This window comes from Gopherus flavomarginatus, chromosome 16 (genome assembly GCF_025201925.1).
Source record: "Gopherus flavomarginatus isolate rGopFla2 chromosome 16, rGopFla2.mat.asm, whole genome shotgun sequence".
NCBI classification, from domain to species: Eukaryota; Metazoa; Chordata; order Testudines; family Testudinidae; genus Gopherus; species Gopherus flavomarginatus.
Window position 1 is genome coordinate 17,475,362 of NC_066632.1, and position 12,121 is coordinate 17,487,482.

General features: G+C 46.3%; 1 protein-coding gene across 9 annotated transcripts in view; it reads right to left on the reverse strand.

The window, feature by feature from the left end:
• The window catches only part of WIZ (WIZ zinc finger), a 160,209-nt gene that overhangs the window by 58,567 nt on the left and 89,521 nt on the right, over positions 1 to 12,121 (reverse strand). For 4 of the 9 annotated variants that reach the window (XM_050925739.1, XM_050925736.1, XM_050925738.1 and 1 more), the window contains 3 exons: positions 8,067 to 8,127; positions 1,871 to 4,428; positions 1,190 to 1,555 (listed from right to left, as the gene is read on the reverse strand). The exons of 1 other annotated variant lie outside the window; for it this stretch is intronic. In XM_050925739.1, coding sequence (XP_050781696.1) covers positions 1,190 to 1,555; positions 1,871 to 4,428; positions 8,067 to 8,127 — 2,985 coding nt within the window. The remainder of the gene's footprint in view (positions 1 to 1,189; positions 1,556 to 1,870; positions 4,429 to 8,066; positions 8,128 to 12,121) is intronic. 4 more of the 9 variants (XM_050925746.1, XM_050925745.1, XM_050925737.1 and 1 more) reach the window with 3 other exon arrangements.

Genomic DNA, 12,121 nt, shown 5'->3' on the forward strand with positions numbered 1-12,121 from the left:
AGGTTTTGGGTTCAATTCCAGGCTTTGCCATAGACTCCATGCAAGCCCTTGGAGGAGTTAGTGCTTCTGTACCTCAATTTCCCTAATTGTAAAACAGGCATACTAATCCTTGCTGATATGAAAGGTATGTCAAAAGGATAAATTAATGTTTGCAAGGTGCTCAGACACTGCTGCAGTGGGAGCCATTTCGCTACAGAGAGTCCACTTTTTGGACTGCATTTCTGAACATAAGATTACATGTATTGAGATTTGTAGGGCTGTCACTGGTTCCCTACAGCCAGAATTCTGGAATTAAGATTGGAATATACTGCCCTAGTGAATGCTCTGTAGCCGTTTCCTATGTTAATGGGAACTGCAGTTCTAGATTTATGCACCCATAGTTTCAGACAGACATGTTTAAAAACCAGGACATTGGGTTTCTGTCACTTGCATCCACCAATCTGGGTGAGTTTACCAGCAACAAATTTTGTTTGGGGTGGCTGATAGTTACTTTGAACACATACCTGTCCCTCAGAGTTATGTTAGGCTCAGGGAGAGTGCAGCAGATGGGGCAAATGCACAACTTCTCAGGCCATGGACTCTATTCACACTTGATTGTTAGTAGAATAAATAAATAACTGGAAGCCACTGAACTGGTCCTAGTGGCTTCAACTTTGCCATTTCTCCCTCCTACCAAAGTTCTGCTGAGTGAGGAAAAAACTGGGCCAACTCTCATTCCAGGTTTATAGGTTTTAGTGACAGAAACCCAATTCAATGCAGGAGAATGGTCCTTCTAATAAAAAAAAAAAATCCTTCTCTTTCAAATACAGGTGACTGCTCCTAAGTGGTAAGACGTGGGTCTCTCCACAGGAGCTTACAAGGATGTTGTGCTGTGTGTGAAGAGAAAGGCAGGTTCTTTTGCCTATTGCTCCACCACCGCAGATCTATTTGCCTGCTCAAAAGCAGGTGTCAGGTTTCATTGGCACAGCTCAAGCTTCAGTTTATCGCAAGACAAACGGATAACAAGGTACGGATGGAGATTAATAACAAGGGGCCCAATTCTGCCACCTTTATTCATGCAGAGAAGAACTCTGCTCTGCAAATCGTCCCCTCCATCGAATTCTACTCAGTGTAAAGATGGCAGGATCTGGCCTTAGATTAGCAGTAAATACACTTTTCGGCTTGCAAGGTAAGTTCAGGACTTGCTTACCGTCTCGGAAGGACTGCATGGACTCGTCTCCCCACGCAGGTGGGAACGGGGATAAAGGAGACCGTGGAATACTGCATTCGGACATGGGGGTCATGCTTTTTCGGTGTCCAAACCCGTGCACCTCCCTTTCTCGGTTTGGGGATGAAGGCTCCGTTCCTACTGCAGACTGCAGCATAGGGTGTTGGGATGAATTGGCCAGCAGCTCCTTTAAGATGTTAATTGGGGAGATGGTGAGCTCCCAGTTGGTGATACCGAAGTCCCTCAGGTGGGCTCTGGCATGGCTGGACAGACCGGCACGTGTATCAAAACCAGCCCCACAGAACTCACATCGCATTAAACTGAAAGTACTTGGGTCAAAGTTGGCAACTGCGAAAAGAAGGACAATTTGTCAGCATCATCCAGGAGCAGCTAACCAATATTAAAAGCACCTAACCAATATTTCCAGACATGGGAAGCCCAAGGGAGGACTTTACTGCACATAATATGGTAAAAGCCCCAGCCAGGTGGTAATGCCAAAAGAGAAAAGCCAGATGAAAAAGCCATGAATGGATGTTGTATTGTGACAAGAGACTCAGAGATTCAGGCCAGCTACCATAATATACATACCCAGCGTCAGTGGGAGGAATTTAAAAAAAAAAAAGTTTAAAAAAAAAAGTAAAAAATAATAAATTGAGTACATACTACCTTTTTTCTTCTTCTTTTGGAAGGAAAATTTTTGCTCAATAGCTTTCACTTCTTCTGCTGAGATGAAATGACGGACATTGTAGCTCACACCCACCCTGTTCAAGTGTCCCCGCACGTGGTTGGCTAGGCCAATCCCATTGTGAAACCTGTCAGGACAATACGGGCATTTCCTCTCTTCGTTCTTCAGCATGGGAGAGTCTGTATCCAAGAGGTCATCTAGCTCTAGGGAACCCTCTAGAGGGGAGTCCAGCAAGAGAATATCTAAGGGGAGGGATTCGTCCATCACGAATGCCCTGGAAGGAGCTGCTATTTTCTTCTTGTACAGCTTCCCCTTCGGCCACTTTGTCTTTTGGGGATGAAGGTTCATCTCCTCTAGAAGGACAACAGGGACCATCTTCTGTAACTGATGCTGCTGTTCTTCCGATGCTATAAAAGAGTCTGTTGCTTTCAAGGTGTCTCCGAAAGTCCTCTTGAGGGCCAAAGCAGATTGAGGAATAGCAAAGGGTTTGAAGCTTCTATTCTCAGTCAAATCTATTTCCGTGGTTAAAGAAATTTCCTCTTCCATGCTCCCAACATCATTTGCCAATGCCCATTTGTGCCTGAGCTCCTCCAGCCCCTCCGGCTGACTCCTGACATCGTCTCCATCACTCTCAAGGTGGTGTATTGTGCTTTTTTTTTTCATTTGCTGCAGGGCAAACTGAGAACAAACTTTTGCTGAGGTAAGGGTGGACAGCCCTACGTTTTTGTACAGGGCACCGTATGGGGCTGCTTTCCTGGTGTAAAACTCTGATGTCTGGAAGTCCTTTTTATTAGTCCCATTGCTTTTACTGAGTCTCTGGTGACCCATGGCAAAACCATGGACAGATTCATAATGGGATTTGCTTTCTCGGTGAGGCTGGGGAAAAAGTCTCTCGGCTTTGCCAAAATAATCCATCTCTGAAAATCGGCCTGGCCTAGCAGGGCTGTAGGCATCCCTGCTAGTTCCGGGCTGATTAGAGTCCTCTTCAAAAATCTCTGTGTCCCAGGGAAGATGGGAATGGGCATATTTCATGTGTTCCTTTAGGATATTTTCATTGGGGGCGGGGAAGCTGCAGAGCATGCAAGTGCTGAGTCCTTTACTGCTGCTGTGTGGCTGCACCTGCACAGGGGTGTGTTTGTTTGGTTTTAAGTGTTTGTAGATGTTGTGCACTGGGCTGTCATGCATTTCTCCACTGCCAGTGCCGCCAAAGAGATTCACATTCTTCATGCCTTGGTCCTTCCTCTCTTTGACGTGCATCTTGGCATGCTGGACGAAGATCTTAGAGGAGTTGGTTCCAAAGACACACTTGGGGCACTGCAGCCGGGCTTCTCGACCTTCGTCTGAAAACTCATTGAGCTTCTGGATTTCTTCAATGATTTTCTCTCTGGACTCCTGATGAAGCCTCTTGTGCTGCTCCAGAGAGCCAGGGTCCCCAAATGCCCATCCGCATTCGTTACAGGAGAACTGACACGGACCTCCAACTGCATCTCTGTCTTGGTCCTGCCCTGGTCCCTGGTTATGCTGAAGCATGTGATCCATCAAGTGTTCCTTTTTCTTAAAGTAAATGCTGCATTCAATGCACGTGTACACGGTGGGATACTCCTCCTGGCCAACCTCGTCTTTTCCCTGCTCCTCTAACAAGACACTGCACACATACGGCCTCATCTCAATGTCATAGGAGCTGCAGGGAGTCGGTTCTAGAGACATCAGTGGGATTCGCTCCACAGAGTCTTCAGCGTTTACCGTCCAGGACTGTTTGCTGACAGCAAGATCTGCATTTATCTGGAGGCTTGGCTTTTGCAATGTCCACTCTGCAGCATTAAGAGAACTCAAGTCACTCAAACTGGCCTCCATTGCCAGCCCTGTCCTGTGGGAGGATACACTCTCCAGAGTTTTCGACTTGCTCAAGACAGGGTTTAGCGTTTTTCTGAATACTGGCAGAGTCAACGGACGAGGCACCTCATGCACAGCCTGTCCCCTGGTGGATAAGTTAGTTGCTCCATCTGTTGGCTTGTTTATGTCTTTATAGTGAGGACTAGAACTCTCACTGTGCCCAGAAATCCAGTCAAACCTCTGAGTGCCCTTCTTTTTTTTAACTAAGTGCTCTTTGCTGAAGGCTTCAAGTTGCTTTGGTTTGTTTTTATGATATTTTTCCTCTCCACTCACAGACTGTACTCCAGCACAAGCAATGGAAGTTTCTGCTGTAGCCTTGTGAGTGTTCACGTCCTCAGAGTTGCTCTCCAGTTGATCAGTGTCCATCTGCACAGTATTTACAATCTTGGACTCCACTGTAAACGTGGACTCCATTGAGTGTGAAGGATTTACACACTGCACTTCTTTTGAGCCTGCTGAGTCCTTCAAACCAGAAAGTCTTTCTAAAGTGCTTTCTTCTCTCAAGTCACCTCCTCTTGTCTCTAGAGTGGAACAATCCCATGATGTGCTGCCAGACACAGTCATGCTTCTTAGCTCTGCTGAACCCCTGGAATCTGCTCTGTAAAACCCTTTCTTGAGTTCTACATGTTCTTCATTCCTGGTGCTGTAAATAATTTTTGACATTTATTAGCTAGTTAAAGGATATGAACAAACATTTCTGTTTACATAAAACACATCACTTCATTTTCATAGCTTTTAAGGTCAGAAGGGACTATTAGGTCATATACTCTGAGCTCCTACATAATAAATGTCAGAGAACATCACCAGGCTTCCCCTGTATGTAGCCCATTTAAAATTAACAAGGCTGATCTGTTAATCAAATATACTAAGGATGGAAAGGACCTATTAGGATGCCTATTCCACTTTTTCCTTCCCCCTCCCAATGCCACGTGCAAGATGCATTTCTTCTACATATCCTCAAGGACTTGGTCCAGTTTCATTTCAAAGATTCCAGCAGCGTTAGCAGCTTCCCTAAAGAAGCTGACCCACATATTAGAAGTGACCCTATTAGAAAGGGTTTCCTGAAGTCCAGCTGAACGTTTCCATCATCACTTCCTGGATTACTGGTTCAACCCACCTAAACAAAATTTTCCCTTTCCCTTCTCAAAAATCCACCTCACCCTCTGCAGAGACCTTTGGGACACAGGCTCTTAGACAGTTCTATCACTCTTTCTACCAAGCTGCCCATGGATATTTGCTGTTGTGGGAGCACAGATATTTTATTATGAGGCCGAACAGGAAGCAGTGAGGCTTTCATAGAGCTTAATGGACGGTGCAGGCATGGCCCCAAGCACCCTGCCTTTTGGATCCATAAATTCCACGGTTAGAATTATGATCATCTCGTCTGATAGCCTGTGTAACATAGGCCAGATAAATGCCCCACAATAATTCCTAGAGCAGAGCTTTTAGAAAAACATCCAATCTTGATTTCAAAATGGTCAGTGATGGAGAAACCACCAAGATCCTTGGTAAGTTGCTCCAGTCATTAATTACTCTCCCTGTTAAAAATTTACATCTTATTTCCAGTCTAAAGTAGTCTAGCTTCAACAGCTAGCCATTGGATCATGCTTCTACCTTTCTCTGCTAGATTGAAGGGCCCATTATTGTTATCTTTGTATGTACTTACAGACTAATCAAATCACCCTTTAACCTTCTCTGAGTCCAGACATAGGAGCCTTGCCAGTGGCTTATTCAGAGGAAAGCTCTATCAGCTGGCAGCTCTCTAGAGGAAGTGTGAAAAATTAGGAACCATTTTGCTCCTCTATTTTTTTTTTTGTTTCTCCAGCTTCAGCATTCTGTACAGGGGCCACAAGCCAATGGGGGCAGGAGCATCCCTTCACACCTTGGCAGGGGTTCAAAGTAGAGAGAATAAGCCCTAAAAAGGTTTCTTCCCGCACCTACTCTTTCTACAGTAGGGCACAGAACAGAACAGTGCGAACCGTCTGCCAGGATGATGGCTGCATCTCATCTGCATTAAGTGGAGCAAATAGACACGAGGTCACTGCTGCTAAGGCAATTGCAGTCTTGCGGGGAAGACATTACAATCTCCATCATTCACAGATGATCCCTATGGTGTTTGCACCAGTTTTGAAAGGGCTGAAGGCTTTTTACTGCCAACATGGCTGCTGGTAGGAAGGGGAAGGAGATGGGCAGATGCCCAAAGGGACTAGGGTTCGAGAAGCAACACCCATAGGTCAGCTATGGCTAAAATTTCAACCCCATTGGGAAAGAGGTACAGCAGAAATCTAAAAAGAGGTGCCTGTGAACACCACATGCCGGCAACTGTGGATCAGATTGGGCTCCTGTTCCCCTCTCTGCCACTGACCAGCTGCTCAACTGCTCTGAACCACTCCTACTCCCTCTGCAAATACAAGGACAAAGATCTACTCACCTTTACCTTGGAGATCTATGGATGAAAAAAAGCTAGGCAAGTGTCTTTATTAAAATAGAGGTGCAGATGGTGGAGACCACAGGTCCCAGTAGGTTTTGACTGAGAAAGAGCATTGCATGCTGAGAGCGATAGTCCAATGGCAGCTATCAGAGGTACTGCTTCAAAGACGATTGGGTGTAGCACACACGGTGCAAAAGGCAGCACAGTGACAGCCATACAGACTCCAGGCCTCTGTACAGTCAGAGAGCAAGGTAAGATTCCTCCACACACCAGCTCCTGCCAATATACCTTATTTCTGGATTACAAGGACTACACTTGAATCTCCATAGCCTACTCAGTCCTCAGCTTCTCTGTTGTCAGTGACACACGTGGCAGTGATTGTGTGATGTGGATGCGGATGCTTGTCAACTAACATCTGGGTTGAGACCCCCCTCTTGTTCAGTTCGCACCAGCCACCAAATACTCATAGCTTTGGCTCATTACAAACCTGTCTCAGTGGAAACCCCCTGAACGTCTTTTATTAATCAACTGAGTCATTCAATACACCACCTCTCTCTCATTCCAAGCCTTCCTCATAGAAAAACACTAAGAATTCCACTTGCTCCTTATGATGGGCACTGGGCCAGAGAACCTAACAGACAGGAGACTCAAATGCCTCCAATTGCAGAGGTGACCAGAGGCGATAAAAACCGCAACAGCCGCTCTGCATTATCTAACCGGTCAAGTTCTACTGAACTGAGAACAAAGCACCTTTGTTGGCTAAGATCGAACAAATGCCAGCCCACAAAATTCCCACACAGCACTGCCATTTTCTGTTTTAAGAAACCTCCTCTCCTCACAAATTCACATCTATTTTTCCAGCTTTTTTACCCAAGCAAAATAACTGCTGGTTGGAAGAGAGTTTCTCCATGGTCACCAAGGAAAGGTGAAAATCCCATGTGTATTATTAAGAATAACTCATTAAGGAAACTCCTAACTCAAGAAGGATCAGACCACTGAGTAACACTGGATACAAAAATAAACCCATTAAAATGTGCTGGGCACTAGTTATGTTGCGTAAGCAGGATAAACAAGGGGGATTCTGAGCAGGTCAGTGGTCCGTATTGCCCTACAGAATTATCAGTCAATGGCACAATGTGGGGGACAGAATATCTGACATGCTTTCTCCATCATATTCCACAGCTACTCCTTGAACATCCCTCCATCAACCTTCAATCTCTGTTACCACTGCCAGCCTACTCAGAGATAATGGCTGCAGGCAAGCCCCCATTAGCTATAATGGTGGCACTGGGAGAGGAATGGTGCACTACCTGGCCTCAGACACCCCTGCAGGAGGTGATGTGCATGCAGGCAGCTGGTGGATATGGGGGAAGAGAGAAACAAGAAAAAGCAAAAGACTGAATGGCAGGACATGCACCTCCATTCCCTCCCAAAAGCCATTTTGTAGCATGTCATGATGGGAAACATAGGACACTTGAGAGGTGTAATCAGGAGAGCTGTGTTTGATTCCTCACTCTAGTCTCTTTTACTTTAAGACTGAGAATGTTGCATGGGTTGGGCTCGGAGGCCCAATGATGTCATCAAGTAGGACACCTGGGTTGGACATGCATTCAGCCCTGCCTGACAAGCGTGAGTGAGAGTAAGATGCCCAATATTGCTCAACAGCAAGGAGCGACACTGGCTGGCTCCAAACGGGAGCTCCTCTTTGGCCAGGAAGGATAATGACGGCAGGGGGAGGGGCATCCTCAGGCTTTACTACCTAGAAGCTCTGTTAAAAGTGAAAGTTCTCGGGATCGGTTCAGTGGCAGTGACACAAATGTGTGATTTATTCCAGGAGCATCAGCACTTACCAGAGTTCCTTCCTGTGAGGCGTGATCGGGACAGCACCACAGAGGGCAGGATCGGGCTCATCTGCAACAGAGAGAAGGAAAGCTTCATCGATCAGGGCCGAATCTTGGCTTCTTTACTGCCATTTGGAATAATATTTTGTGTTAAAAAGCTTTCCTGGCAGATAACTGCCCCCTCCTCTGCTTCTGCTGCGCCTCCTCCCCTCCTGCAGCCGGGTTGAGATTACTGTAGCATTTCTAACCCACACTTAAGAGGGTTTAATCCTGTGCACCAACGATTTGATCTATAATCATTCTTCCAGTAGCAGTTTAAAATTAAAATGCACATGCTTCAATGCCTGGCTCCCATCCACCCTCTCTTGAGAAGGGCACCCAGTTCATTTGAAGTCAAGCAACTGGGAGGTGGTTGATTTTTTGTAAAGAACCCTTGCAAAGGGAACCTTGTGAAAATGATGGAACCTGTGCAGGTAACACAGTAACACAGTGATGTGCCCTCTACTGCCCTTGAGCTGGACTGACCTGCCCTCAGGCTAGAGGTATCCATTCAAAATGCTGATGCAATGGATCATTGTCCTAGCCCAGTAGTTCCCCACCTATTTATTTTATTGTGGGCTGCATCAAATACTACCTCTAAGGCCCTGAGGATGTCACATGGGCCGCATCTCTGTGCTGATTGGGCCGCAGGCTAAGAAGCACGGTTCTGGCCTATTGCTTTGACCATGTCATCCCTCTCTAAGCTGCTTGTCTTCACTTCCACGGCCCTTTGTGGCCTATCCTCACACCCTACTCATCTCAGCATCGAAAGTTCTACCCCTCGCCTCTGATCAACCCATGATCCCAGCCCTCATCCACCCACTTGTTAAATTTTCAAACAAGCACCTTTGTGCGTTTTCCCATGCTGCCCCACATGCTCCCCATTAACACCCCCAAAATGAACTCATTATACTCCTTCAAATCTCTCCTTTGCCATGACGCCTACAAAAAATATCACAACAGTTAGGCCGCTGTATGCCGAGAGCCCTGCCCATCGAGCTGATCACAGCTGTCTCACTGTTTCCTTATGCTTCTCCCATCTGTCTGTATCCACCTGTTATCTCTTCTCTTACAGTTGGACTGTAAACTTGTTAGGGCAGGGACCATATTTTTGTTCTGCGTTTGCACAGTACAGTAGGGTCCTGGATCGTGATAGGGGCTCCAACATGGTCCCCTAACACAAATGATAAGAACAATTTCTGTGTTCCATCGAAAGCCAGTTCATACCCTACACAGCCTTTGAGCTTGACTTCCAGACACAGCCCGTGGGATGAACATTTATCCCAAGAACACAAAAGCCAGCAACAGGGTGGAGCTGTTCAAACTGTATGATGGGTATCCACGTTAAGTCACAGGTGTCTCAGGCCAAGGAGGCTGCACTTGGAGATATGGACAATGTGAGCAACCATTAAGGCTGGAACTTCCAAAAGCCCAAGGGAATTAGGTGCTCAAATGTCTAATTTCAATGGGTGTTGGATACTGAACTCCCATAGGCTGCTTTGCCAATCTCATCTTACCATGGCCTGGAGTGTTATCAGCGCAGTGGTCTGCTATTGTACACTGCATGTCAACTCAATATATGGATCCCATTTTACCAAACATGCCTACTGCAAGCGGGGATCCAAGTGCTGTCAGTTCAAGAGAATTCCAAATGAGCAAAAGTAACTCAGGGAAAACAACAGTAAGAAAGGCCTCACAACATGCCCTATCAATCTTTGGTACTTATCTGCCTCTCTCCCCATTACCCTCATATCTGAATGTCTCACAGTCACCTCACAAACCCCTTAGGCAGCAGGGCAGCACTGCTATCCCTATTTCAAAGAGGGGAACTGAGCACAGAGAGTGTGAATGACCTGCCCCAGGACACAATGGACATCTGTGACACAGCAGAGAATTGAACCCGTCTCTCCCAAATCCCAGGCTAGTGCCCTAATCACTGGAAAATCCTTCCCTCCAGTCAAAAAGGCTAACAGAATGTTAGGAACTATTAGGAAAGGGATAGAAAACAAGAAAAAAAACACTCCTCCCCCCCAAAAACAAACAAAAACAGTGCCACAATACACGCCCACAACTTGAAAACTGTGCAGTTCTGGTCCACCCCCCATCTCAAACAGGATATCATGGAACTGGAAAAGGTTCAGAGAAGAGCAACAAAGATTTCTGAGGCTTTCATACCAGGAGAGACTACAAAGATTAGAGCTATTCAGCTTAGAAAAGAGACAACTAAAGGGTTGGGGGAGAATATGACAGAGGTCTATAAAATCATAAATGGTGTGGAGAAAGCAAGTAGAGAAGTTTTATTTATAATACACAAATCAAGGGTCAACCAATTAAGTTAATAGGCAGTAGGTTTAATACAAACAAGAGGAAGTACTTTTTCCACAATGCACGATTAACCTCTGGTACTCATTGCCATGGGACATTGTGAAGGCCAAAAGTATAACCGGGTTCAAAATGAACTAGATGAGTTCATGGAGGATAGATCCATCAATGGCTATTAGCCAAGATGGTCAGGGATGCAACTCATGCTTGGGACAACCCTAAACCTCTGACTGCTAGAAACCAGGAGGGGAAGACGGGGTGGATCACTCCACAACGGTCCTGTTCTGTGCACTCTCCCGAAGCTCTGGCACTGGCCAGAGACATGATACAAGGCTAGATGGCCCATTGGTCTGACCCAGTCTGGTACTCTTATGATCTTAACAATGGCAGCAGAAGTCTGTCCACATTAGGACACACAACGTGGACACTGGTGATAGCAGAGCCAGTATTGGCAACAGTGGGATGTTTTAAACAATTTCCCTAGAACAGACTGGGTCTTAGACAGTGCAGACCTACATTACTGTAGAGCTCTACAGATCCTGGCTAACAGCCAGTACATTCTATGGAGCACAGGTGTGATATGCTCCATTCCTGAATCACCTCTAAAGCAAATGAGAGCCACAGCTCCATTCAGCTGAAGCTTTCAGGAAGCACAGGCTGCATTACATATAGAATGCAATGCGGAATTCCAGGACCTGCTTCTCCATGGCCCTGCTGCCACTTACACCACCACAAAGGGGGTAAATTGCCACCATTCTGAGCTGACAGCATTTGACAGCCACTTTGCCTTGGGGTAAGGGACTATACAAAATGCAGGGCAAGGGAGATTCAAGGCACCAGTGTCCAGCTCACTCCAATCTCCGCTTTGCCAGAATAGGCCTGCCATGCGGATGGCTCAAGGAGTCAGAACAGTAGTCAGTTAAACCCACCTTGCTTCTTGTTTTGTTTTAGGATCCCAGCTGGGTACCCATGTTTGATTTCTGTCACCAAATGGAAAAGATTTTTATGTCTTTGTCATGATAAATCAACATCTCATGACCCTGCTTCGGTCATCATCATCTCGGGTCACACAGTTCTCCTAGTAGCTACAGTGCTGCCTTCCTCTCCATCCCAGTATTCTGTAGCTCCCTGGCTCTAACCCAGGAAGCCAGCTATGCCTTAGGATTACCCAGTTAAACGAAGAGATGCAGCCTGCAGAGACCACAGGTCCAGTCTGAAAGTGCTCCTGCACCCTGACAGATCGGGTGAAGGGGTAGTCAACACACAGGATTCTTACACAGTAACCAGAGAATTTACTGAGCATTTCACACTGCAAGCAGAGATGAGGGGATACCCAATTAACAGGTGCAGCAGCCACCAACACTGACCGTACAAGGGAGCTAGGCCATTACTAATGAGAGATCCTTTAATAGTTAGCCTTAAGACAAGTTATGGAGAGAGGAAATGGTAAGCTGCCAGCACTGACAGAGGCACGATGGGCTCTCAGGGAATGTGGCGCTGCAGGGGAGTCAGGCTTTCCTTAGAGTACTCTGCATATGCAGGCTCAGACCTCGGAGAGCTACTTTAGACCTTTAACAGGGTGCAGTCCATTTCTTTCTCTTCCATGGAAGAGAACAATTTGGATCTTTCCAATCCTGACCTTCTCATGGGTGCTGTCTCTGTGCTTTTTAGCATCTGGGGTTTGCTTTCCTCTGTTAGGAAGA